Source organism: Microcebus murinus, chromosome 11 (assembly GCF_040939455.1).
Source record: "Microcebus murinus isolate Inina chromosome 11, M.murinus_Inina_mat1.0, whole genome shotgun sequence".
Lineage (NCBI taxonomy): Eukaryota > Metazoa > Chordata > Mammalia > Primates > Cheirogaleidae > Microcebus > Microcebus murinus.
Window position 1 is genome coordinate 74758546 of NC_134114.1, and position 26895 is coordinate 74785440.

The 26895-nt window shown below is 32.0% G+C and overlaps 1 protein-coding gene across 1 annotated transcript in view; it reads right to left on the minus strand.

Moving 5' to 3' along the window:
• Positions 1–387: 387 nt before the first annotated feature.
• Positions 388–26895, minus strand: part of ST8SIA4 (ST8 alpha-N-acetyl-neuraminide alpha-2,8-sialyltransferase 4) — a 96449-nt gene continuing 69941 nt past the window's right edge. The window contains exon 5 of the mRNA XM_012773563.3: positions 388–4748. Within this exon, the coding sequence (XP_012629017.1) occupies positions 4466–4748 (283 nt within the window). The 3' untranslated portion in view covers positions 388–4465. The remainder of the gene's footprint in view (positions 4749–26895) is intronic.

Genomic DNA, 26895 nt, shown 5'->3' on the forward strand with positions numbered 1-26895 from the left:
CAGCCAAAGTATATGCAGTGTGTACGAAGCCATTGGCCTCTTCAGCCATGAATCTAAAATGACCCACTAAAATTCATCAGTGGGAGTATAAATTGGATATAAATGACTGTCACTTATGTAACACTCCATTCCCTCATCCACAAACAGAATGTACCGCACAAAATTTTTTTAAGGGTTTCCTAATGTTAATGGGGCTTTTGGTATTATTCATATTCTCATGAAGACACTTAAAAATAAATGCTTTCCCTAATTGCCAACCAATTAGTCTTCAGGGTTGAGGAGAGGGGAAGACAAAAGCACTAACAAAAGCTTGTTAAAAACAATCACTTAATATTGACATATGAAGTGAAACCAAGGGCTTGGATATAAAACATAAGAGAAAAATTGAAAAAAAAGGGATTTAATTTATTTTACAATTTTACAAATGATAAAACAATACCCAGTTGATATACATAAACAATAGGAAAACAGTGTTGAACAGAATGAACCTGACAGAATAAACCTTATCTTTCATTCCACAAATCGTATAAGAAACACTCAGTAGCAATTATTCTGTGCAGCAGTGCTATCTCTGTAAACTTTTTTTTTTCCTGCTATATACATTTGAAACACTTGTGCTTTTGCCTACACAAAGAAACAGTATTTATTAAAAGGTGCTACTTAAAAGAGAAACACAAGGCGTGAGGCCACAATCTGAAAACTGTAATTCAAATACATTGCTAGCTTGACAAATTTTTTTTCCTTTTTATTTATTTATTTATTCTTTAACATTTTGGCATAGTAGACCCTTATTGTAACTCTAGGTATGAACAACATAGAATTCAGTTATAAAGCATATCCCTCTTAAAACAAGTTAGTAACTGAAGTCTCAGAAGAACTTCTTTATTGTAAAGTGGTCTCACTTATTATCTCCAGAGCAGATCACAGTGCAGACCCTGAAGATGTTAGCATAACACAAATCTAGAGTGTACATATTACAGACTGAGTGTGTAAACACACAGATTCACATATATAGCATTGTATATATGCATCACACATGTCTATTTGTACTATATAGATATATCTATAGCACATATATAATAAAATATCTATTTCTAGGTGGGCTTTATTTGGATTTTCTTTAATCAAATACAAACAATGACCCTCACTGAATTTTTAAAACACTGGTATATTGATAATATTTGATGGGAAAACTTTCAAATCTGTAGAGATGAAAACTAACTATACATAACTCTTCCCATACCCCTTCCACAATTATAGATACTCCCTACAATAACCATATGAAAACAATTCTTTTATGAACCAAATATCACATTATGTGCATTATGACTAACTGGCTCAATTAGAAATAAATTACTTTGTTCACCCTTTTTCTGTGTAGTAGCTTAATAACTAGTTGGTATGTACACTACCTCTAGCATTATTTAAATAAATTGCTTCTGTAAGCATATATGTAGAAATTCCCATTAGCACTGATATACAATTCATATGCTATACAATACATGAAGACATTTTAATGACCAGCACCTTCTTTCAGATAGAAAAACTTCCACAGTAGTTTCATCAGTCCTGAGGGCAGAATCATGAGATTTGCCCAGAAAATCTATTACTGATTCACTTTTTGTTTCAACAACTTAATATTAATTATAGAACAGGCTGAGTAATAGTGATGAAAATGTTTCCATGGCCTATTCATGTCAACAGCATAATAACAACCATGTTCTGTAAAGGGCAGGAGTATTTCACAATCAGCTGCCTGAACACTACCAGGTACAGGATTAAATCATGAAAAATAAATTAAAAACTGTGAATATGTGGTATTTTTAAAAAAAAAACCCAAATATTTCAAGTATGTATTTATAATTTGATTTCATTATGATCCCTCATGCCCCTTTATTGGTTAAATATCAATTACTTTTACTCTTGCTATTACCCTTCAATGATTTCCTTGCCCCAACCCTCTAAGAAGGCCACAGTAGATAGTCAAGGAGGAGGGCAGATGAAAGGTATACGACAGGGAATGAAATGGGCTTGTACAGTTTGTCTTCTTTGAACACTAAATACCTTTAATTGAATTCATTCTTGAGTATTGAAAGTTCCCTGAGATGAACAAAAGTAGTCTCAGTCGATACTGAAGCCCTTTTTTTAATGTAGAACACTTTCGGAACTGGGAAAAGTATTTAGAGAACACAAAACAGAGGGTGACAAAGCAGTGTGAAAAAGCTAAGAAAGGCACTACTCAATCTATGAGCTAAACATCAATGCACAGAACAGTGAATGGCTGAGATATGTTTGCTGTGGCCTTAAAATTGTTTAAATACATTGGTTGAAAATGCACTAAAAATGGCAAGGTATCTTGCTACTGCTTTTTAGAAACATACTTTGAATGACTGCCGAGATGGATTTTACCAATAAGAAATTTACTTGTGACTTCTAGATTTCTATTGAATTCAGATTAAAGGCTACTAGAACAACTTATCCTTTGCAAGTAGTCCAAGTTTCAATTTTATAAATTGCCTACTTTTGATTTGTTAAGTACATCAGACTTTTCAACTTTAAATTCAAAGCTTGCACCTAATTCTCTGAAAATTTCCAACAGAGGTTTAATATTAAATAATAAAAGTACATTAATACTTTATTCATTTTTAGCTATCAGTCTATATGCATTAGGTTTTTCTTTCTTAGAGACACATAAATTCTCAGAAAATATACTCTTCTTTATCCCAAGGTTTTACAATATTAAAAAAAAATGTAATTAAAAATTTTGAGAACAATACTACTGTGAATATCCTTTTCAATGATTATATATATATATATATATATATATATATATATATATTTTCATTCCATGCTTTTTATTCATTTCTCAGACTGTTTCCCCTAAGAAACAAAATATACATATTCCCCATGCTATTTCTTCTTTCCTCACATTGCTTTCCCCAAGAAACGAGAAGTCAAACAAATTGTTTCAGGCCGAAGTAGAAGTGAGAACACAGTGCTTCTGCTTTCTAAAGAAACAATCTACCATCAAAATTACTTACCAGCATTATAAGTTACAAGAAAACTAGCCTATTAGTCAATTGTTATATATTAAAATTTTAAAAATTGATTTTTTAAATAATCATATGTGTTTCTTTAAAAACATAGTTGTGTGATACGGTGACTAAATTTAACTAAAGAAAAATATTGGTCAATTGAATTCATTTTAAGTGCAAAATATTGACACGCAGTTTCATTCTTAAAACTCTTAAAATTAATCATCTCTGTGATGAAAACCTCACCATAAATCATGGTATTTCTGCATGAAGAGATTTCATAATGATATAAACAGCATGCCAATCTTTCTATTTGAATAACAAGGGGAATATTGAAGAACTGGAATTCACATGTCAGCTATGTCTATCAAACATTTATTCTAAGGGGAAAAAGGCTTCCACAAAATTATTATGATATGTAAAAGGTGTGGTCAGTCTTCCTTCAAATAAAAATAAAGTTTCAGTTTGGAAATTTTAAAATATTTAGAAAGAACTTTCACATTAATAGCATAATAATATATTCATGTTATTAATATATTATTTTCACGAAAGGAAAATGATTTGTTGTGTAGAAACATGAGTATAATCTTTGGTACCAAAAGAGCATGTTTTTCTGCTTATTTTACCAACTTAGATGACATAGAACATCTTTCCTTTAGAATGGGTCAATATTACTTAGTGGTACAGTTTAGCTGGTACCTTCTACACCATTAGAAAATAATCTGGAGGTTTACAGTTGTGCAAAATAAAACTTTAAAAAAAAGTCTTTGTGTGATTGCTTTTTAAAAATATAAGAACTTTAGAATTGATTACTCGAAGTTTATTTTTCTCTTCCTATGTATCTCAGAAAGGATTTCTAAGCACCCCAATACCCAAACCAAAAGAGATTCCAGAAGACAAACTAAAACATAAACAAAAACATAGAATTCATGATCAGACTCAGAGTCCTGACTGAAGGCATTTACTTGAGTTGCTTGATCTTGTAAATTTCACTGCTCAAACTGTTTCCATCTTGATTCCTGCTGATGAGGATGGTGTAACTTCCCAAGGGCTGAGTTGTGTTCCTGGGGTTCCTCTTCTAATGTGCTTGGCTTTGCAGTGGCAGCCCGACAGTGATGAACACATTTGCTTTGCTAACCAATGATGAGTGCATTGTTGGATCTTGTAAACACTACTGATTATACATTCAAACTGTATTCTTAGTGGAAGTGGCACTTACTAGGACCCTTGAAGTCAAAATATTTAATTTTTAGAGCACTTTGCAGGTATTTCATCAGCTGGTAGTGGATTTCTCACGAACGTCCTTTATCAGCCTTTCAGTTAATTGGTGGATGTCGAGACCCAGCCAGGTTGTGGATCCTATTTTCCAATCTTCAGAAGCATCTTCAGAAAAGAAGTGCATATTCAGTTTGTGTGTTTTAAAATGTGTTCTATTGCTTTACACACTTTCCTGTTGTCAGTTTTAGAGCTCCTCTATTATGTAGCACATTTAATGTTTTGAATTCTAATGGCATCCTGTGAGGACTTGCATTGGAAAAGTACCTATATTTTAAGTCATCATAGTAATGATACTTGACAGCTTTTCCATTTAAATCCTTAGGGAATGGCCAGAATCCATACAGGTGAATTTCATCGCAGAATCTTGTGGCAAGTGTATACATAAGGAGACCTGTGCTGGGTCTTTTGATGGGAACTTTGTTTGTCAGCCAGTAACTGGAGAGAGAAAAAAAAAAAAAAAAACAGAAGAGAAGAATTTATAGAAACACAAAACATACTTTATAGCAAGTATACTATGTAGAAAATTTAAGAGTTATACTTATGAATAATACTTTAAAAGATTACTGAAGAAATAATATTTTAAACATTTAGAAAATTTGATGTTTTTATTTTATTCTTCTTTGGTCTTTATTTTCTTGCTTATTCTTGAGGTTACAAATAACCAGGGAACCTGGAATGTAAGTATATGTTATTCTGGAATCTCACCTTTAAAATAAATTGGCAGCAAACACTTATACAATATACAGAATATAATCATGATGGAATATAAATATGACTGCAAAAGGCACAGTAATTGGGTATAGTAATTGGGTATATAAATGCTCTTAGAAAAAAATAATTTGAAACTATGTAGATTTTCATAATGTCTGATATTTCAATTAAAAATCCAAACAAATAAATACTTTACTTGCGTTATACCAACTAACTTATTCAACTCCAATTGTTCAAGTCACATTTTCTTAAAGCAAATTAAAAATATTACCTCAACCCACATAAGAAAAGCAACAAAAACAAATAAATTATAGGCGTAGAATAATTGATAAATAGTTCACCACTTACACAATTTAACATTTTGTTAAACAGGAAAAATATATTTGAATGCCAAAAAGGATTTTATAGTATTCATTTGCAAAAGCAATAAATACTTCAAAAATTTTAGAGCCACCATCATTGCCAAACTTCTTGGTCTGAAAAGCTTGCAAACACACAAGTTAATCAGCACTTCTGCAGGGATGGGGGTTTCCATTATTCTCTTGGCATGTTCATTTACTTAAAGACAACAAATTTACATGAAAAAAGCTGGAAGAAGAGTATGAATTTTCTCTTACTTTCTAAGGTGTCCAATTATAAATACAATAAACTTAATTAATTGTTTGGGTTTTTAAACTTTTGTTTTTATTGTTTTTTCCTCTATGGAGAAATACATACTCTGTCAACCAAATGTAGTGAGAAGATTATGTTAGATTCTGATCACTACTGCATTTTAGTACACTTGCTTTAGATTTATATAATATTCTTTCTTTTTTTTTTTTTTTTTTTTTTTTGAGACAGAGTCTCGCTTTGTTGCCCAAGCTAGAATGAGTGCCGTGGTGTCAGCCTAGCTCACAGCAACCTCAAACTCCTGGGCTCAAGCCTCCCAGAGAGCTAGGATTACAGGCGTGAGCCACCGCGCCCAGCTTAATATTCTTTCTTTTTTTCTCTTTTAAAAGCATTCATGAAGCTTTTCAGAGGAAATAAAATATATTTAAACTATTGATTATGGAAAAAGGTTAAAATGTCACTTTATTTCATTTGCTTAAAGAAATATTGTACGTTCAAACCTCATTAGAGACATCTAAAACAGGGAAAATATTCCTAGCCATTATCATTTATATTTTATCTTTTTTCTCCCTTTTCCCAAACAGGATTGACCTTTCACTTTTTTATTTTTCTCATTTGATAAAAAACATTGATTAAATATTTCCCACTATGTGAACTGTGGTATGAACCTTTTATTATCATAAATGTTTTGCAAAAGTCTATTCTCAGTAAAGAAGATTCACATGCAATTTTCAGAAAGGAACAGCTAGGAATTTTCTCATAACGTAAAAGTAGTGGAATGATCAGAAACTATACCTTATGTGTTATTGACAACATGAAGAAACCACACACAGTGATTCCATGCAAGGAGCATAGTTAAATTTCAGTTTGAAGGCTATGAAGATGCTGTGATATGGCCTGAAGCTCTTTGGGCTCTAAGTAAGTAGGTGTTCTCAACATGAAATAATAATTATAGGAAAGTATTGTGAGTATGATCCATGTAGATGATAAATATCAAGTGATAAAGTTGGCTAGTTGAATATGTTTTTATTTATACATTTTTAAACTAGGCAAAGAATTCAAACTTAGTAAAAATAAATGAATATTTTCCTGAGGAAATGTAAATTATTGAAAATAATTTGTCAATATGAAGTTTATGCTGAGTTATTTCTAAAGTGAGAAAAAAACAAGGAGCGGGAAATATCAATATATTGCTCTATTATTTGTATGGGACTCCAAAGTCTCATTATCAATAAATACCTCCCATTTCTTAATTCTGGAGAGATTTCCTAGAAGTTCACTTAACTATGGTTGGTCATAGACAAAAAATACCAATGTAACTTTTATGCCCAATACAATTAGTAACTACAATGTTAAAAATGCTGAAGGCAAAATTATTGGTTTACATGCTTCAAAACAGTGTCAGAGATGTGCAAACACTCAACCTTTTTTGATCCAGGGCATCTTATGAGATTCCATAAACAGAAATGGTCACTGAAGTGTTTTAGAAATGAAACACTGATTGCAAAGCATCTTATTTAAAAATAGCGAGTGGATGAGAAACTCATGGTCTTATTTCAAGTAAATTAATCTATGCATTTAAAGTACTGAATTAATGAATTTAGTTTTAGAAATGCTAATAAAGAAGAAATTAAGTTTTGTGATTTTGTCTTGCAACACTTCAAATAATTTCAAAGAGAAATAAACTATCCATTTTTCAGGAAAGTTTTAAACAAGCAACAAAAAAACAAATGCCACTTATCCTATTGATTTCTAAAAACTGTCACAGGAAAATATATCTTAATAAATGGCATTGACATGTAACAGGTAAGTTGAAAAATACCTTAAGGTGGGTCAAGAACTAAGGCCACAAGTAAACATATTCTGTAAAATTAAAAAACACAGAGACTGATCAAATACACTCTGGAACTATATATAATGGGTTCATTATCAGTCTAATGTTGTGCTTGAAATTGTATAGGCCAATCTAAATGGTAGACATTCAGTATTTGCCCAGGAACAATTCCATATGTGGAAAGGACAAGAATGGATATTCTTTTTTAATTCTGTTAACATAATTGGTTAGATAATATCTATCAATGTATAAGCTAAAGCCCAGAGTACAATTTTAAAATCCATACCTGAAAGTATCCTAAGTATCATTATATATGTTATATAAGCTTATATTTAAAAACTGTGATTTTTTTTGAAAAGCTTAACAACATAAATACAATATTAACTTGTTTTAAATCTTAATTAGAAATTATTAAATTTAAAATAGTACATTAATACAATAATGAAATATTCACACTGTTTCAGTATGTGTTCTAATTTTATCTCAAACTTTTATCTGTTTTAATATAGTTAAAAGGTCAGGAATGTTTTTAATTCAGCAAATAATCTAGTTTCCATGTATGCATTTTTTTATTAAAGTTGATTTAATGAATGATAAAATCAATGTAGGATCCTTGTAGAAAAAAGAAAAGTATGGGGAATAAAAATATCACCTATAATCCAACCAGATGGAGATAATCACAATCACAATTTGCTCCAACTTTTGCTTCTCTAGCTGTTTTGGATCTAATATATATTACAGCCATTCATAGACATGTACAAAATATTTTTCATCAGCAGGGCTAAGTTTTATCACTGATATTACTTATTTCCATCTTTCCTTCCTTGCTTTCTCATTCCCTCCCTTCTTTCCTTCCTTCCTTCCTTCCTTCCTTCCTTCCTTCCTTCCTTCCTTCCTTCCTTCCTTCCTTCCTTCCTTCCCTTATTTCTTCTTTCCTTCTTTTTTAATTAAATATCATAATACTCTATTGTTGTAGGAAATAAATTTGCTTTGGATTTTATGTGTAAATTGAACATTTGATAGCTTTCATAGATCTCACTATTCCTAGAATGAAAGCTCTATTCTTGCTAAATAAGGTTTCTTATGTAGTCTTTCTCCAACATATTAGTTCCATTTCTTACTTCAAACAAACTCAAAACTTGGAATGTTTCTACCCAACAAATCAGTGTGCTATGGAGGGTATATTTATGTTCAGGAGACATAGGTTTGAATCTGAGATATTATACTTATTAGTATTTGAAAAAGCTGCTTCACTTCCTTGGCCCTCAGTTAACAATATTTAACATACAAGTTGTGATATTGTAACAGAGATAGTAAATATGAAAAACATAGCATAAAGCTTGACACATAGTAAGTAACATTAGTTGACTCTCAATATATCCCAAAACAAGTCATTCTTCAATGCCACTCACAAATCACATCCCATTTCTCTCTTGCAATCTTGTGTGCCTACTATTGGCTTGATGATTGTGGTCATGTCATTTCACCCCAATGAATATGTTTCCTTAGTTGAAAAGCAGAAACACTTGATTCTATGGTTTTGGGGTTTCTTCTCTCTATAAAATTCTATTGCAGTTTTAAGTCTTCTCTCTCTGTGGAACTGTGTGAAACACTTTTATTACTATTCTGCTTCCTCCTCACAATTCTGTTACCTTTATCTTCTTTCAGATTGTAATGTTTTGCAAAGCAAAGAAGGCACTTAAAAATGCTTATTGATTTTAAAATCAGCAATCTTTTAGATTTTATCTCATAATAAAATCAGATAATCACTTGATGAGGCAAAATATCTGATTATTTCAAACAATCACCATTTTGGGGAAAAAAGCAAATAATGTTGTATTTATCAACATTGAATATACTGATGAGAATTCACCCTGAACACATTGGTAAATAAGAAATATTAATTTGTATTTATATTTAAATGAAGTCTAAAAGTTTAGAAGAAGTATAATAATAATTTTTCCTCTTAAAATCTTCTTCTTCCAAGAATCACACAGGGCAATTTCTAAAAGAATTTGAATAGAGAGGATCTCATGTGCTAATAGTTGTAATTTAATGTTATATTTTAAGCAATGTTTCCATTCATGGGCCCAGATATCCTTCTATCTGAAATGTGAGATGAAGTACATAATATAATGTACCTTTGTACTCTTAGCTCAAAGGATTGTCCTCTTTTTTCCTCTCATATTTATCTTCCCACAACTGAGTGTTGTACTTGGTTCCACAGGAAGACTCAGTCAAGGGTGAATGATATGGCCTCTGGTTCTTACATGCCTACAGTAATTTGAGATATTATAAAATAATTAGTTTTCTATAATTTATCTTTGCAGGACATGTCTGGTATATAGAGTTAGTGTTAGAGTCTCACTAACTCTACATACCACCCTAGAAAGCTCGCAGAGACCATCCATGACGATGCTATTGTTCCCATCAAAAATCACTGCATGGAGAAATAAATGTAATTTTTTTGAGATTACATCCTCCATATTTGTTAATATATTGCTTCATTCTTATGACACATACATGTGTATCGACCACATAACATAAAACTTAAATGAGTCATCCCTAAGCATATTGAAGTGAAATATCTCTGCTATTTTCTCCTCTACTGTTAACATAGTCCTTTCATTATATTCCTAGTCTGCAATATACTACATAAAGCACATAAAACTTCATTTTGTTTTCACACTATTTTAATGAAGTTCATGATACCTTTTAAGACTGTATGATGGCTTGTGCTACCATGAAAAGTAGGGTTGATAACAAATTCTTTAAAGAAATATGGAACTTCCAGCACTGTATTCACTGAAAATAATTCAATCCACTATGAATTAATCCTTGTAGTTTGTCAGAGGCAAGAAGATATAGATCTTAAATCTACTTATAAAGTGAGGAAACAAAGGGACAGGGAAATATATTTAATGTGACTTAGCAAGGTAAGAATAAACCTAACAGTAAAAAAGATAGACAATTTATTAAAAGGTAGCAATGAGCATAATTTATTGCTTAAATACAATGGGCCAGAGACAATGTTAAGAGCTCTACGTATGTTAATTTTCATTTACTCCTCACCACAAACATATGAATAGATGTTATTTCATAGAGCAGAATGCTGAGGCCTGGTAGTGGGGGTGGGGAAGGGAGATAAATAACCAGATGAAGGTCACAGGAATTGTAGGTGACAGGACCAGAATTTAAGATCACATATATCTGTCTGTAATGATTATGATTTTAGCTTACAAAAAACTGGGTTATTTAGCTTCTCAAGAGGATTCAGCTGAGAACAGCAAAGTTTTGGGATCATTTTCAACAGAGTTCATTGGGAAACAAAAAAAGTTCTGTTTGGGAGTTATGATGAATAACAGATTAACACAGACCAATGTTGATAATGATTTTTTTTTTTTTTTACATATGAAGCTTTCTTGGCTTTTTAATTTTTTTTTAATTTGTACTTATTTATTTATTTTTTAATTTCAACATATCATGGGGGTACAAACTTTGAGGTTACATATATTGCCTTTGCACTACCTGAGTCAGAGCTACAAGGGTGCCCATTCCCTGACAGTGCATACCACACCCATTAGCTTTCTTAGAAGGTTTTTTTTTTTCCCAAAGATAAATAAGAGCTGATAGGATCCATTTTTCCCATGTATAACCCCAAAAGTGTTTGAAGTCAGAAGACAATTTGTAGTTTCAATATATAACTTACTAAACCACATTGCAAATGCCAAAGGCAGTGACACTCTATCAAAGGGAAAAAATTTCCCTGCAGATTTGAATAAGGCTTCTTAAGGTATTTTGAAGGTCATTAAAATGAAAGCAGAAGTTCATAACCTCAAAAGGTCAAGTGTCAATATTTTTTTCTTATGTGCCCTTGTAAGCAGAGCTTTGTCTGAACTAGATGATGGAAAATAGAAAATAAATTCTATAGAAGCCTTCATAGTATACATATAGATAATGGGTTTTTTGTTGTTTTTGTCCATAAAGAATAGTTTATTGATAAAAACTACTGTTGAATTTTACATTTTTGCTTAACATTATAAAATTTTTGCTTATTAAGCACATTTTTCTTTATTTTGTTAACTATAGTTAACTCCTGAAACAGCTAAACTACCTATTTTCTTCATTAATAAAAATGAGTAAGTCATGCAGATGTGATATTTTAAATAAAGAACTTCCTTAATGTAAGGTAAAATAGTCTTAGGCAGGCAGCCACTGGAATTTTTTTTAAATGTCCATGGTAATATACAGGTCACATTCAGTATTTAGTATATGACCAATTTGATAAGAAGTCAAAAACGAAGTTAAGACTGAATACTTCTTTGGGAAACTTCAGACATTTATTTACTTCGGGACAAGTGGGAAGAGCTTTCAGTATTAACTCTTAGTCTCTATCCTTAAAATTGCTTAAGAGTTCTCAGAACACAGAAAAAATAAACTTTAATGCACTTGTAACAGTTTAATAATTTTGATGTCCCATTAGGACCTTTTAGCGGAATGTTGTGAAACCAAAGCATAATTCTCACTGCAAAGATAAATCAGAAAGAGCAACTAAACTTTTGAATGGCATGTTATTATAATGACCTGGACAAAACTGATTATCCACTAATAATTCTCATAATATTTAGCAAATGCAACAGACTGAGAAATTAAATCCTGTGCTATGTATCCCTAAGTATTTTTGTCAGACACGAGATATTTTTAAGTGTTACTATGGTCCGAGTGCAGTGGTGTTTACAACTAATAGATAATGTTTTATCAAACTTTATGAGCTTAATTGATCAGAGACATAGAGGATTTCATGGCACGGAGAAAGGAGTGGGAATACTATTTTAGGCTCAACAAGCTTTATATTCTACTTATACATATATATATTATTTGATATCTACCGTAGGAACCAGGCTTTGCCCTTAGTTCTGAATTTCATCCTGCTTCTTTATATTTGGCCATGTGCATTGTCTGGTTAAGAGTAGATACAATATTAAAAAGAAATCTAGATTTACTTATGTTAAATCATTGTACCAAGTGTCTCATATTTCATTAGTGAACACATAACTTTCATTACTGTGATACTGGTAATTCTATGTCATATTCACAGTTTCATAGTACTTTCACATGATTCTCATAAAATCTCATGATATATACTATAGTATATATTATCATCCCTACATCATAGAAGGTATAGTTGTGGCTCAAAAAGTAAAATAACATGTCTGATTTTGCTCAGCCAATAACATAGGTATGCTAGTGAATGTTTAACAACAGACTCTGGGTGTGGGGAGAGAATGTTGCTGATTTATAGCATTTGACAATTTCTGTGGCGTAAACATTCCCACCATGGCTGATTTCATGCTACCAACCTGACATCAGTGAACACTGAGCAGGGAAGAGGTAGTGCACTCAGCTCTTGCTCTAGTATACCACTGGCTGCAGAAAATGCAGAATAGAGGTAGAAAATATTCTTTCTGGCCTGAAGCCCCATTAAGGTTTGAACAAGAAAATTCAATATTAAAAAAACAAAAACAAAACCAAAAAAACTTTCCTTAGAAAAATATCCAGGTTTAGTTATTTACCCCAGTTGTAAAGAGAAAAAATGAGGATTGGGGGCGTAACTTTCATCTTTGTAACGATAGCTTCACTATCTATTAATAGAAGAGTTTAAAGTTATCATCTAATGAAAATATAAGAGAGGAGGACAATTAATATTTAGCACAATGCTGGATACATAGTAGGTACTGAATGCACAGTTATTTAATTTATTCTTGGTGATATTTTAAAGATTTGTAGTGTTAATAAAATGGAGTATTCTCACAATTTGGCAATCCCTGAGTGATAATACTCAAAGTGGTAAGTATTGGAAAAGCTGGAGTCTGGCCTTGTTTTACCTTCAGCTAACTGTGATCTTGGGGAAACTATTTAAACATGTTTCAGTATCAGCTTATTCACCAATAAAATGAGGTTCTTAATATGGTTTCACTACATTTAAAACCTCTATTTGTAAATGGTCAAAAGAAATCTGAATTCAGATTGAGGAACATGAGAGTTCATTCAACTACAGCAGCATATGTTTTGCTGGTAGTTACTATTTAATAACTACTCTGTATGACATAACAGGAACCATTTCTCTTCAATCATATTAAAGAACTATTTGATAAAACCATACCTACTGAAAAACTTAAACATTGTTTTCTGTTTCCTGTGTAATACTTGTAACTTGAGGTTATAAAATCTTTCCTACTGATGAATTTGTAATAAATTTATTTTAAAAAATTAATTTATTGATAATTGACCAATTTGTATGTATTTATCATGTAATGCATGATATTTTAAAAATTTTTGATTATCTAAAAATTATAAAATGATTCATTATAATTTCAAAGATAATGCTAATGAAGAGAATGATGTCACAAGAAAATGGAATCTTGCTGAGAAGAGAGAAAAATTAAACAAAAATAATCAGAGAGAATCCTCTAGATTTTTATTTACCATAACAGAATTTTGAATGGAATTAAAATGAATCTTTTTCAAACTACATAAATGATTTAAATGCTGGTTAGATTTTGGTAAAGGAGAATTTAAAAAATAATCAACATATACAGATGGGTTCTAAATGTGTTTAGGAAAGTATCTTTTGGGAGTTCCCAAACATAATGCTTAAAAACAAATGGGTAAATCAAAGGTATATCAAAAAATGAAATAGATTTCATACCACTGATTTTAATGACCTTCTCTCTGAATCCAATCTCATTTTAATGACATTCACTTTTAATCTTTCTGAGGGAAAACTGAAACTCATAATCTAAACTGCCAGAAGGAAGAAGTAGTGATGTACAAGAAGTAAAATATAGAAGAGCCGTGGTCTTTTGTACCACATGAGGGAGTTAAAAGAGGTTAACATTAAAGTGCTTAATGTGTGATTCTTCTTGTGAAATCGGATCACTTTTTGAAAATAAAATACCATAGAAACCTCACATTTCTCTAAGTAAGATTGAGAGGAAGGAGTGCAATCATTTATCATAGGACATGGAGTCCTACGAAGAAAGTAAAAAGAATTGAAAAGCAAGGCGGGGTGGGGTAGGTAATCAAAAAGCTTAGTAAAGATGGGCTGGATCATAACAAATGAAAATGATAGAAGTGTTTACCCATGCATATTTGTTTTACATTAATATTTAGCATAAGGAGACATTTAGACTATACTTTTACATTCCCCAGCCAACATAAAGACTGTTTCCCATTCAAAGTCCATTTTACTATGATAACAAAAGGAAAACTACTCTTCTAATGGTCTGATGATCTTATTTTAGCTTGATTTGGACTACTTACAAATGGATATGCCTAGTTTACATCAATAAGTCGGGTTACATTAATGCCCCAGATAGGAGTTATGTTAAAATCTATTTCAAGAGGAATAAAGACCAATGAATGTGATCTATAGTCCAATAATGTAAAATTCTTACTATCAAAGTACACAAGCCCAACATCAGACAAAGATCAGAGTTCTCCTCAAAGCCCAACAAAAGAATAGAATTAAGGTAGCCCTAAGTAAGCTCTGAGTAGTCCTTTAAAGCTTTTCCAGCAAGTATCAAACTAATAATAGCATTTGGGGAAGTTAGTCAAATTTAAATCATTATTCTCTATTTTTATTCCTGCCACAAAGGGTCAGATGCTGCAGGGACTGCCCATTTAGACAATTTCAGGTCTCTGGCATAAATTTATCATTCAAATAAAGGGCTTTCCATGAGCTTATAGATTGAAAATGGGAACTTCCCAGCTGACAAAAAACCCATGAAGGAATAATGCTGAGGCAATGCCAGGGATGAAGGCTTTGAGGTCTGAATTACATTCCAAAACTAATTGTCACTGGAAATGCTATAAGTCTGCTCCCTTAGATTAATTAGGAGATAATTTTAATTTCTTAACCCTAAAACTTTGAAGGGCTATAAAGTGATGTATAATATTTTTCATTAGTGAAATATTAATAAACACTTGGAGTTTTTACCCCCCTCCACTTGTCAATCTCAGCTTGGTGAAATGCCAGTCTAATGGTATCAATGCTAATTTTCCTCCTCTTTCTTTTGTTTTAGATGCAGTTTGGATACCTTCAACATATTTTTAGGCAGAATCAGAGAGTGAGCTTCCTCTCTCATTTACTTTGTGAAACTTGGTTGGGCCTTCTCATGTCTGTGTTTCAGATTCCTGATCTGTGAATTTGGAAGGTTGAAGGAATTGAATGATACCATTCAAATAACAGTTCGTTGTTAATTATAAATCTATACACAAATAAAACTTAATATATCATGTTGATAAAACCACATTAAGAAAGTTCAGGGACACTACCCATGTGTGTGCTCATGTAACACTCAACTAGGAAATTTAAATTCAGTTTAGTTTAGCTCTTGTTTTTGTTTAAAGAATTTAATGGATTATTGCTTGCATTATATACCCAGGGCTTGAAAATCATCTGGCAGAACAAAACAAAACAAATGAAGAAACAAAAAAACCAATAGTTACTTCTTTTGGACTTTACAAATTTTAGAAAGCAGGGAGAGATGATCATGAGGTATCCATCTAGAATGTGCACTATACAATTCCATTCAATATAGCAATAATGGAATTCACATAAATTTGGAGTCACTGCCTAAGACAGCCATTCATTTCATACAATTTGTTTTCTTTTGGCTATAGCCACATAATAGAAATTCAGGAATGAGAGTCACATACTTTTTCCAGACTTTTTGAATAAGAATATAAGTTGATAGAGATAATTAGTTCAGACTTCATAACAATAAACTTAAAGAGGGTGAAACATAACTTTCTTTAAAATGAAAATGTGATTGCAATGGCTTTTTGTTGTTGCTATTGTCCAAGAGGAATATTTCCATAATAAAGCATCTCAAATCACTTGCTTGATGATTGGTTTTACTTGGGAAAAAACTCTGAAGAAAGGCAATTTGAGGGAGCTGGCTTACAAAGCACGTGTACAGTATTCCTGACCATCTGTTTCTCTCTGTTAGTACATTGACATAATATTGTTTTGTAGGCTGACTCAAATTTCATTATATGCTCCCATATATTAAATATGTGTAGAGTGTAGAGTACAGAACACAGGAGATGAATCTAGGGAATACACAGATTCAGGAAAAGAGCTTAGACTACTAGAGAATATATAGCACTTAAATGTTGGAAAAAGAGAGATTAAGTTTAAAATAGTAAGAAATTTCACATTGAGTCTCTAATCGTATTGCTTAACAACAACAACAAAAACACCACTAAAATGTTTCACTTACTCTGTTAATATTCATCCTTTCAAATAAAGAGGATAAATGAAATTCAACACTGAAAGAAGGGTTAAAATTTGTGGGCACTCTATAACAGCTGTCCAGAAAGTCCTTCATTCTAATACAGTCTTGAAAAAAAAAAAACCTTGTCATTTGGGGCCTAATAATTGTGTTTTGAAGCAAACTCAGGAACTCAGGGACTGAGTTATATAACTAAAGAACATTAAATTATAGAATCTAAGAAAAAATGAGACAAGGTAAGCCATCTCACTCATTTCCTCAAATAAATAAGAAAATACACCTAATGAGTTCTTCAAATGCCTAGATTTGGTAAATTAAATCCTTTACCAGCTTATTAGACGGTGATTATTCACTGGAGAAGGAGAAACACAGATTCCTGGAATGGAATTGAAGTAGAAGAAGGATAATAAATATAGTTGTTTTGATGGGGTTCAAATCATATTATTTAATTTATTTTGAAATTCTAAATATCATTAAGTAAGAGCATGAAATTTCCAAAAGGAGGCAAGGATTAAAAAGACTTTGAGGATGGTCTATGATTTCTACCTAATCATATTTTATAATATTATGTTAAACTCTCTAAATCAGTGATGTTGAAATGAACTGATGAGCACAGATATAAGAAGTACATTACTGTCTGTCTTTTAGAGTTCACATTTTGGTTATTCAATTCTGTCTGTAGCATATGGAGTTCCCAAGTTCTCAAACGTTCAAGAATTTAGCATTGTCTATTCTAGACCAGTTACCAATCACATTGGTCTTATGGACTTTAATTCAAAGAAAGCTAAGAATACTCACTATGATTGCTCTTTCCACCGCAATAATTACCAGGTCAGAAACAGGATCTGGAATTGCAGGAGAGTGTGTGACCCCCAGCCATTTAGTGGCCTTTTAGGCCTGACAACTGGTTATGATGTGGACAATGTATTATTTACAAATGTATCAATGTACAGTTAAATGTGCATTCTCTAGCCATAGAATTAAGATCTGCCTTAGGTAGATTTTTTTTTCATATCTTTTAAAGAAAAGATTAACTAATTTGTATTAATAGCTTGTAGAGAGCTTTCCCTAACACTGAATTGCCAATAAGTTTCAATTAGATTTGACTCTACTGAGCCAAAACATATAATTATATTTTATAATTATATAAAATATATTAATTATAAATATGTTAAATATTTATATTAATTATAAAACATATTTTATAATTATATAAAATATAATTCATCAGAATAAACACATACTTGCCAACTGAATAGTTTCTTTCTCTTGTAACATTTCATCAGCACTTCCTGTATTTCTAGAATTCTACTTCTTTTGAAGAGTATTCTTATCAAATAGAAATGAATAGGCAACCTGATAAACTTTTGGTTGGTTTTGAACAACTTAAAACTCTTTTTTATATGTGGATCTATTGACTAAAAAATTGGGAGTATATAATTGCAATGCTAAGTTCTTCCATCGTCATACACCCTGGCCAGTTTCCCTATTCCCCATCTCTTGTCTATATTTAAGAGCTGACTACATATTCCAATGTGGGAAAACATTGCTCTTTTTCAAAAAGAAGTTCTACATAAGTTTAAATTTCCAGTTGATTCATCAAAACAAAGCTGGTTTAGAAAGGAAAAAAATTACAAATTGCTTACATCTGTTCAACCTAAAACATTATTCATAATCTGCCAGTGATGATGGCTAAGCCATCTGGGGAATATGATAGGTGTTCAGGGCAAAACAAAAATATCTGTCACAATGCAATGAAGAAATGACATATATGTAGATCTCAAGGTTACCTGATAGTTCAGTGATGCCTTTCAGGTAATTGGGGATATATAAGTTCTAAACTTTAATACACACAAACTAGACACACCTACATACTGAACAACTTTACATAGCCAGTATGAACATACTTGTTAAATAAATTAATAAATAGTTGGAATCAAGAGGTTCTGAGATAAACAAATGAAAGTAATCATTACAGATTATCACTAGGCATTAAGACATTTCATTCTAATTAACAAAGTGAATCTTTGTAAGTTATAAGTATCTCATTAATATGGTTATAAAATATATATAATTATGTATTATATATTAATATATTTACATATGCAATTATGCATAATGCATTAATACAGAGTCATATGTAAATAAATATGTATAGCACATAGGTAAACATCTCTAGTTTGCAATGCAAATGTATATATATATATATACACGCATACATCCCATAGGTATATTACAGTTATATAAATATCAGAATACATAATCAACAATGTTGTGTTAAAATCAAAAATAGTTTGGGATGCTAAAATGTTTATTAATTGTAGTGTTAGCTGAATTAAATATTTCTCTCATTTTATTTTCACTACTACAGGAGAGTCTCTCGGTTGACAATGCTATTCTGCGAAATTCCAGAAAAGCCCTGCCGGAAATGAGTTGTATTTTTTATGAGATTTGTTAGTATCAGATTCATGAAGAATATAACAGATTCAATAATGAATTTTGTACCTGACTCTGCTTCCTACTTTTCAGAAACTTTTAATGTGAAGTTAAAAGAAAATAAATTTGTTTCCAAATTGCCTCGTTGCTGCTTATTTGGGCACACCTGTGGGACCAGGTATGTTAATTCATTATTAGGAAAATGCTTATTTAATCACTCATCTTATCCACTGGGTTCCTCTTGACATTAATGGTATAAGTTAGAACTTTCCAAATTCTATTATTTATAAATTTTGTGCTAGCTCTACAAATTGATGATAATATTAAGAATAAGTTCAATATCACAGAATAACTATAAAATAATTTTTTAAACCTAGGTTGTGAAAATCTCTCATTTTCAGATGTTTCATTGAAATACCTTGGAAGATCTATAACAATTGTTTTTGTTGAGGAAAGAGGACAACCATTGCATATCTTAAATTGCATGCATTTGTATGGCTTCCAAATGTTCCCTGCCCCTCTCAAATATAGATTAAGAGAGATTTACCTCTAGAAAATGCTCAGCAATCAAAGATGAGAAGAAGTAGAGGGATTAATCTGTCATGGGATTAGAAAATAGAAAAAAAGAAGAGGTACTGGGGTCACTTCCACTCATCTGCATATTTAGTATACACCATCCTGTTGAAAAAAACTCACATTCAAATATGACTAGAGCTGTGCATCTGTATTCATTCCACCATGGAAACAGTTTGAATGCTTTTCTCTGGAGACTTATGTATCTCGGTGACAGCTGCATTGCCACAATATGCTGAAGTGGCTCATCTTGACAGGTCATATCCTGGATTTCACATTCTGAATGGCAGCTGGGATGCCAGAGAGTTTTCTTACAGTGTGTGGGCCCTGTATTTAATCAGTCCCTCCCTGGCTTCAGAGACAAACTGCACATGTGGCCACAGGCAACTCTGAGAAGTCCAGGATGTACCTTTGTCACTCTAGTTACTCCCTAAATAGCAGTGTCATTCATGGCAGCGATCTCTTGCAGCTCTACAAGAAAAGTGCAAAGGACTTTTTAAGATCACAGATGTCCTGTGTTTTATTATAGCACTTTGCCCTGATGCCACCATGTGCAGCATCAGCACTGTGCACAGTTGATAAACATCGGTTAAGCAATTCAAATTTCAAACTGAAATGTGTATCTGTATCCATTTTTCTATATATACAGATGCATATACTGATGCAAAAATAAAACTTTAATTTACAGTTCTGGGACATCTCACTAATCAGAGCAAATCTGTGATTGCAATTACAAAACCTGAGTCCACTCCCATTCACTAGAAAGTAAATTATCTGTTCTAGGAGAGCCTGGCCTCTTGAGAGTGAGTTTTACTTCTCGAGTTCATTACCAACTGGGGCCTGCATAAACAAACCACTGTGCAAAAACCTAATGAGCTGATCGGTAATAAATTGGTATGTGCTGACATGAGGGATATTTTCTCAGCTTTTTAGAGTTTCACCTCTGTGCTAGACAGGCAAAATTTCAGGATATTCACCCAGAGCCACAGAGAGAGGAACTGCGCTACTTTTATCATCAGTGTGCTTTTAAATGCTCCAAGTTCCACTTTTCCTTTTCTGAGACCTCAAAAAGCAATACTTCTTTAAAAAAAAAAAAGTCTCTCTGAAAGTGGCTTATAATGGAATCAAAAGATTTTGCGCTAGATAGAAACATAGGTTGAGTTTAAGATTTCTAAGCAAGTCTTTGCTAAAAGGCTCCTCTCAAGCCAAAAGCCTCGATTGTGCCCTAGATTTCCTCACTTGCACTCTGCAGACATCTCTAGGGCTACTTGCCCTGACCAAACATGCAGTTTGCCTGTAGAAAATCTAGGTAGAAAGGATCCAGAATTCTAGAGAAGACTCAAAGGTTTGTGTGCGATGTGGAAGATCCTTAGTCCACACACGTTGGTTCAAGTTGAAAGAAGTAAAATATTCCTCCCTAATTGAGCTTGAGGAAATGTTCCGTTTTTTTTGTTTGTTTGTTTTTTTTTCCAAAGGCCCATGTTCCTGAGAAATTTTATTTGCAGGTATGAGACTGAGAATAATTTTAATTAGCTTAAATATCACAGTGAGGAAAAGAATAAAGCCCTGTCAAATGATCCATTATGAAATGATTGTGAATTCTGATGCAGACAATATTTGACCTCAAAATACTGTCCAATGACCTATTTAAAAAAAAAAAAGGTGTAGGAAAAGGCATTTGTAAGTTTAGGGACATTCCCAAGTCACAGATCTTTACCTATGAATTGTGAATATTCTGCACATAGGGACATCAGCATGTGTACACACTCGTTTTCATCCCTCCTGGACCAACTGTCAAAATATCCCCAGCTAACAACAGAACCTGGAGAGCCCGACAGAGCTGTGTGAGCTGAGCAGCCTTCTCCAGTACTGTCTCTTTCACCCTTCAAAACAACTAGCTTTACATTTGTTCCCTGAAGATGTTTTGTCTTTTTGCCTCTATAGATTAGAAATGTCAACTCAATCCTCTTTCAAATATAAGCACTTACATCTTTTTGGTCCACTTTTTCCTCAACTCCTCCCAATTACTGCCTAAATGCTTTGATAAATATTTTTGTTTACTTGAACTTTTCTCTTTGCCTTAATTCTATTTTAGAGTAATAAAGAAAAGGTTGAAAAACCAAGGGATATTGACAGTGATACATCTGCAATAGGTGAAAGGAAAGTCATAAGTTAAACCAAAAATAGACATAATAAATTACTCGTGCGCATGACCTCTAAAATGCTTGAATGTACCTAGAATATCCTTTAGAAATACTACAACATTTCTCCCTAACAACATATTGTCCTCTAAGGAAAACTGACTTTTATAAAGCAAATTAAACAAGATAAAAAGATGTAAAGTCTTTATCTATTTATTATTTAGGTTGTATTATTAAGAGGCAATAGTGCTATTTCTCAATCTTTGGACACAAATGGGCAACGCTGAAAAATAAAGGACTCATGTAAGCCAGTCTAAGAATTCAGCAACCATTTATAAAACTGTCATATAAGAAGACCTGTTCCAAGGGACAAATAAGTGAAAGGCAGTAGAGCTTAGCAAAACATATCATTGTGCAGTAGTTATGGACATAGTCTCTGGAGCCGGACTGAAGTTCAAAGCCCATTGCTACCACTTAGTGTGTGAGCTTGTACAAGATATTTAACTTCATTGCACTTCGTTTCCTCATCAGTAAAATAAAATGGAAATAATACTTACCTTTTAGGAGTGTATGGAGAATAAATAAGTTAAAATTTATAAAGTGCTTCAAATAATGCTTGGCACATAGCACCATGGTATTTATTGTTGAATAAAACAGCCAATAGTATTCTATTTGAACTTCATATTTTTGAAGCCCAATCCATTTCTAAGTTAGAAATTGTCCATATGCAGGAAATATCTTTGTAAAATAAATATTTTATTCTTCTGAATTCAGAGTACCCCTTCAAACCTTCAGTCAGCCTATTTTACGTCTTATACTATCTCTGGATAGTAATATGTTGTAATAAGTTTGTTAGTTCAGGCAAGCAGTTGAGGACATATCATCAAGAATGGCATGACAATTCATTTATTGTATTATTTAGACAAAGGTATTCATTTGAATGATTACCTTATATTTGTCTATGTGTATGTGCATATGTGTGAATAGGTGTATGGGCATGTAAGAAATATACATATGCAAGTATAATTAAACTTAATTTTAAAAAGATACAAGCAAATAATTTCTATGTAAACATACTTGCACATGATTTCAAATTTAAATATTATGTTTTATTATGTTCACTTAGTTTATACTTATATTCAGTCTTTTGCTAACAAATTGTTAAAATATGTATGACAAACATATTAGTTCTTAAAATTTAGACCAATAGTTTTACAAAATAAATTGGATTTGTTATAAGTGTCCACTGACAACTCTCTTTAATGGTATTAACTGAAATTTAAATTGCTGGTTTACCAGTGAGTAGTTATATTATATAATTATATTTATCTACATAAATTAATTTTGGAATGATTTCTTTTTTCATTTATTGCTCAAGTTCTCCAGCAACCATATAATTTTCAGGGTCTACTGTTCGCCAGGTACTCTGAGGGTGAACAAGCCCAGAGCAGGACAGACACAGTCTCTACTCTGGGATAACTGACAATCTCCATTGCCTAATTGAGGGCTCAATGAGCTATTTACAAATTAAGAATAAGACTATATGGAATGCCTTGGAGGTACCAGACAAGAAAAGCTCTAAAATGTAACTATAAAATTACCAGGATTATAACTTAAGATATGAAACATTTTTCAATTCTGCAAGTTCGGACCTGGATTCTTAAGTTTTTTACTCTTTCTGAGCCTCAATTCTCTTTATCTTAAAAAGACACTGATAAAACCTACTTGCCATGTGGATTAAATGATAAAATACATGTTCAGTAAATGGAGTTATTATTATACCACTGTCCTTCTTCTGTGCAGAGACACTGCTCTTCTCCAGCAGACCTTCCCATTTCCACCCAGTTTGATCATATTCGATCTTCGTTCATTTTCCACTGTCTCTGCTCTACTAGTCAGCATTCCACGGGGGTTGGAGTCCAATTCTTAGCCAAAATGCCTTTAAATGTGTCAGGCCTGCTCGTCTCTGAGGGGCAAGGGAGATCTAACAGAGACATTTTATCTAAACATTTTTTTCTCATCTGACTCTCGATCTGACTTTTCTACAGTTTTTGTTTCTCTTTCTTTCTTTTTTTAATTTTTTACTGGGATGTGGGGAAGGGAAGGGGCTGGACAAGTTACATAGGAGTTGAGACATGACAGGAATCTATACACTGTATGCCTGTGAAAAATATTTGAATATATTTCCAGAATCTAGGACCATAACTTTATTTAAAATATTGGTTATATTAAAAAATCACAAAGCCTTAAAAAAATAAAATAAAATAAAATAAAATATTGGTTATGGAAAATACTTAAAAATAATTTATGTATGAGTTCTAAATAGAATCTAGTTTAGTTTAAACACTTTTTTTTTTTTTTTACCTTTTTCTGAAGATACTGAGTATCAATAACGGAGAATTCATATTTGGATGAATTAAATGTGTTATGTTTATTTATACCTAAAGCAGAGCTTTGATACTAATCATTTCACACTATAACTTTTATTTGTTTATTTATTTATTTATTTTAGCTAACTCCACTTGGACTGGTTTTTTCTTTTGGGGGCTCTGTTGGGGTACCATAGTTTTTTGCAATTATAACTAAAAAGTGACACTGTATATCTGAGGCATATGCCTGAGGGAAATCTTTCCAATCCCTTAAAAATTATTGAAGATATTTCAGTATCAGGGATGTTTTGTTATTGAAGATATTTTTGTACCACAGATGTCTCATTTTCAAACATGCTTTGGACCACAAAAGCTGCAATAATAAAAAGAAAGATTTTCTATTCCTATAAATGAAATGAAGGAAATTGTTCTTATTTTCAAAGTGACTCTTCCTTTTTCAGTTAATATAGGTTAGTGCACAAAAATGTATTGCAGCATTCTAAAAATTTAATATAACTCTAGCAAACATCCACATCTCTCTCTTTCCTTCTATTCTTGCTTTTATTGTCCTGGTTTAGACCACCATTAATTTGTGCAAAGTTTAACAAATTAATCTCTAAAATATTTTTGTAAGCTCCAGTTACTCAATAAAATATTAACTTTATGAAAGTACAGCTCTGATCTTATCACTTCTTGCTTGAAAACCTCTATTGATGCTCCACCTCCAAAAGAATTAAGGTCCTCGTTTCATCATTTGAGGCTTTCTAGAATCTTATGCCAACTAAAATCCCTAGTAAATTCTTTCACGGTTCTCACTTAATTCTCTAACTTTTCTACTCTAATGCTTTTGTTTATCCTCCCATCTATGTGTCAAGTTTCATTTACCATACTATTCTACCGCCTTCCATTAAGACAATCAAATCCATTATGTAGGGCCCCAAATGCCTCCGTTTAATGAAATATCTCATGATGTATTCTGATGAAAGTAATTTTTCCCAATACAGCACACTGTAGTAATCATTCATTCATTCCATCATAATCAGGTATCAGACATTGTGCTTTGAATTCAAAGGTGAATCAGCCAAAGTTGGTATCTAAAATAATTTTACTAAATGTATTGAGCTGCAAAATGTATAATAAATAAATTTTACTTTAGTGCATTTCCATTGTAAAAGGAGGTATGTGTTTGAGAAGAAATATACAAATGATGGACCCAAGCTGCTTGGTTTGGATCCTGGCTTTGCTGTTTATTAATTGTATAAACGTGGGCAAGGTACTTAACTAGTGTATTCTTTAGTTTCCTCATGTGGGAAATAGGAGAAGTAACAGAACTAATTCACAAGGTTGTTTACATAGTGTGAAAATCGCTTGTAATAATGATTGTCACATAGTGTTAGCTGATATTATGTAACAAAATGGCATCAAGTTTTACACATGCCATTTTGTCTGTCTGAAAGACAGCACTCTATTTCTGGCATTAAGTAAATATAAATTTTTTAAGCAGGCCTTCTTCTTTCAGTCAATCCCTCAACTCTGTTTTCTAGAAGGGATCTTTCTAGACCATCCATTGTTTTCTCTCTTTATTATTTCTGATCAAATTAATCCATCCTTCTCAGATTAATTTTTTTTCAAAGCCATAAAACACTAGTGAAATGGGAAAAAACAGGATCTAGGGCTGAAAATTTTTCTAATTTATAGTCTTGCTTTTATAGCTATAGCATTTTTATATCCCAGAAATGACAGCAATTTGGTCTTTTCTATATGTACACAAGTTCTCCAACACAAATTCTAAAGATACTCAGAGAGGAAAATCTATTAGCAAATAGTATTTTATTAACTCTACAAAGTGACATTTCTTAATACCATATGGAAGGTTAATCAATTGTTGATGAAAGCATGAGATATTCTAACAGCCAAGCCTGGTTCCCTACTTATTTTGAAAGAAGTTGCCATTTTTTTCAAACATAACCAAATTATATTATACTCACATAAACATAAATAAATAAGAAATATATGAGAAAAAACATTAAATTATTAAAAATGATTTTTTCCAGGCAAATAAATGTGGACCCTTGAAATAGGAAAATGTACAATGCTTTAAAAGATAAACTTTGAGAGGCAAGAGACTTATATAGGGAGAATTATGAAACACTGAGAAGAGAAACTGTAGAAAATGTCAACAGTTGGAAAACCCTACCATGCTCATAGATTGGCAGAATCAATATTGTTAAAATGTCCATACTACCTAAAGTGATCTAAGAATTAATGCAATCCCTATCAAAATACTATTGTCATTCTTTACAGATCTTGAAAAAAAAGTCTACCCTTCGTATGGAACCAGAGAATATCTTGTAAAGCAAAAGCAATTTTAAGCAAAAAGAACAAATTATGAGGCATCAGTCTACCAGACTTCAAGCTTTACTACAAGGGTATAGTAACCAAAGCAGCATGACACTGGCACAAGAACAGAGATACAGACCTTTGGAATAGGACTGAGAACCCAGATATAAAACCATCCTCATATTGTCATCTAATCTTTGACAAAGCAGACAAAAATTTACATTGGGGAAAGACTCTATTCAATAAATAGTGCTGGGAAAACTGGATAGC